At 68.0% G+C, this 1,483-nt stretch overlaps 1 protein-coding gene across 1 annotated transcript in view; it reads left to right on the forward strand.

The window, feature by feature from the left end:
- Positions 1–121: 121 nt before the first annotated feature.
- Positions 122–1,483, forward strand: part of ABCA7 (ATP-binding cassette, sub-family A (ABC1), member 7) — a gene marked incomplete at its 5' end in the record, with an annotated part of 6,042 nt that continues 4,680 nt past the window's right edge. The window contains 2 exons of the mRNA XM_009327002.1: positions 122–324; positions 464–565. Of these exons, the coding sequence (XP_009325277.1) occupies positions 122–324; positions 464–565 (305 nt within the window). The remainder of the gene's footprint in view (positions 325–463; positions 566–1,483) is intronic.

Here is a 1,483-nt window from a genome sequence, read left to right on the forward strand (position 1 = left end):
CCCTGCAACCCCCCCTCCAGGGACCCCCAGACTGGGGTGCTGGGCAAGTGCCAGCTTTGGCCAGCTCCTGTGCCAGCTACCGGCTCCTGCCCCAGGTTTCCAGCCCTCCCTGTCCCCCCAGATGTGGCCCAGCTGTCGGTGCTGATCCAGAAGCTGGTCCCTGGCTCCCGGCTGGTGGAGGACATCGGGCACGAGGTGCTCTTTGTCCTGCCCTACAGCGGGGCCAAGGATGGGGCCTTCGGGGACCTCTTCCGCGAACTGGACGCCCGCCTGGGGGAACTGGGCATCTCCAGCTATGGCATCTCCGACACCACCCTGGAAGAGGTATGCAGAAGAGCTGCGGCTCCTGGGGTGCCCACCCTCCCTGGAGCTCTGCCGGGGGCTGCCCGTGACCTGGGGATTTGCCTCACTGGGGCAGTGGATGCCGGCAGCGTGTTTAATGCCAGCCCCCTCCTGCCCTCAGATCTTTCTGAAGGTGGCCCAGGACATGGGGGTGGACACTGACATGGCAGGTAAAATGCCTTGGTGCTGGCTGGAGCTGAGCTTCAGGGTGCCGGGCTATGGGGTGGGGAGCCGGGGGGAGATGCTCAGCAGCCCAGAGCAGAGGGATGCAGGTGTCCCCAGCACCCCATGTGGCCCTCGCCCTTCCCAGGTCTGGGGTCCCTGCTGGGAGCACCCATGGGTACGGGGAGGTGTCACAGGCTGTGGCCTCGGTCCCACCCTGGCGCTCTCACCCCCGTTTTGTCAGGTACCAGGAGAGGAGCAGCCCCCAGCGAGGGGGGGGATGTGGAAGCAGCCGACGGGGAGCTGGGTAAGGAGTGGGGAGCTGAGACCTGGGACCTCCGAGCTGCCCAGCCCCTGCCACTGGGAGCCCCCTGCCTTCACCCCCTGGGCTGGGGCTGGGGCTCGTGTCCATCTGGGCACGCGTCCATCCAAACAGGCATCCCTTCGGGCACGCACCCCTTTGGGCAGGCAGCGGGCAGGGGGAGGCTCAGGGGCGATCGTGCAGCATCACTCCCGCCCGGCCTTGGGGTGTCCCCCAGGACATCGGGCAGGGCGAGGAGCAGGGACGGTCATGGGTTTGGGGGAGCCCAGCTCTGTGCAGGGATTGGGGTGGGACATGAAATCCCAGGGGACGTATCCACGCCCCTTCTCCTGGAGATAGAGCTGGTGTGGGGGCAGCCGTGGGAGTCTGAGGAGGCTGCGATAGTTTGGGGAGCCGGCTCTGCCCTGGGTCGGTGCTAACCCCGGCTGGGCAGTTGCTGGCATGGCTATAACCCCTCTTTCCTTTCCTTTACACTGAGCCCAAGGAGCCCGGCGAGGTAGGAGCTGGGGGCTGGGAGGGGCTGGGGGGGGGGCCCCGCGGCCCCCCCGCCACGCCGCCACGTCCCCGCATTCAGTGCCCCATCCCTGCTGGGGGGGGGGGACGCCTCTGCCAGCACGCCATCCCACCACACACTGCCTGGCAGGAGCCCCTGCCCCT

This window comes from Pygoscelis adeliae, unplaced genomic scaffold (assembly GCF_000699105.1).
Source record: "Pygoscelis adeliae isolate BGI_AS28 unplaced genomic scaffold, ASM69910v1 Scaffold1277, whole genome shotgun sequence".
In the NCBI taxonomy this organism is placed as follows: Eukaryota; Metazoa; Chordata; class Aves; order Sphenisciformes; family Spheniscidae; genus Pygoscelis; species Pygoscelis adeliae.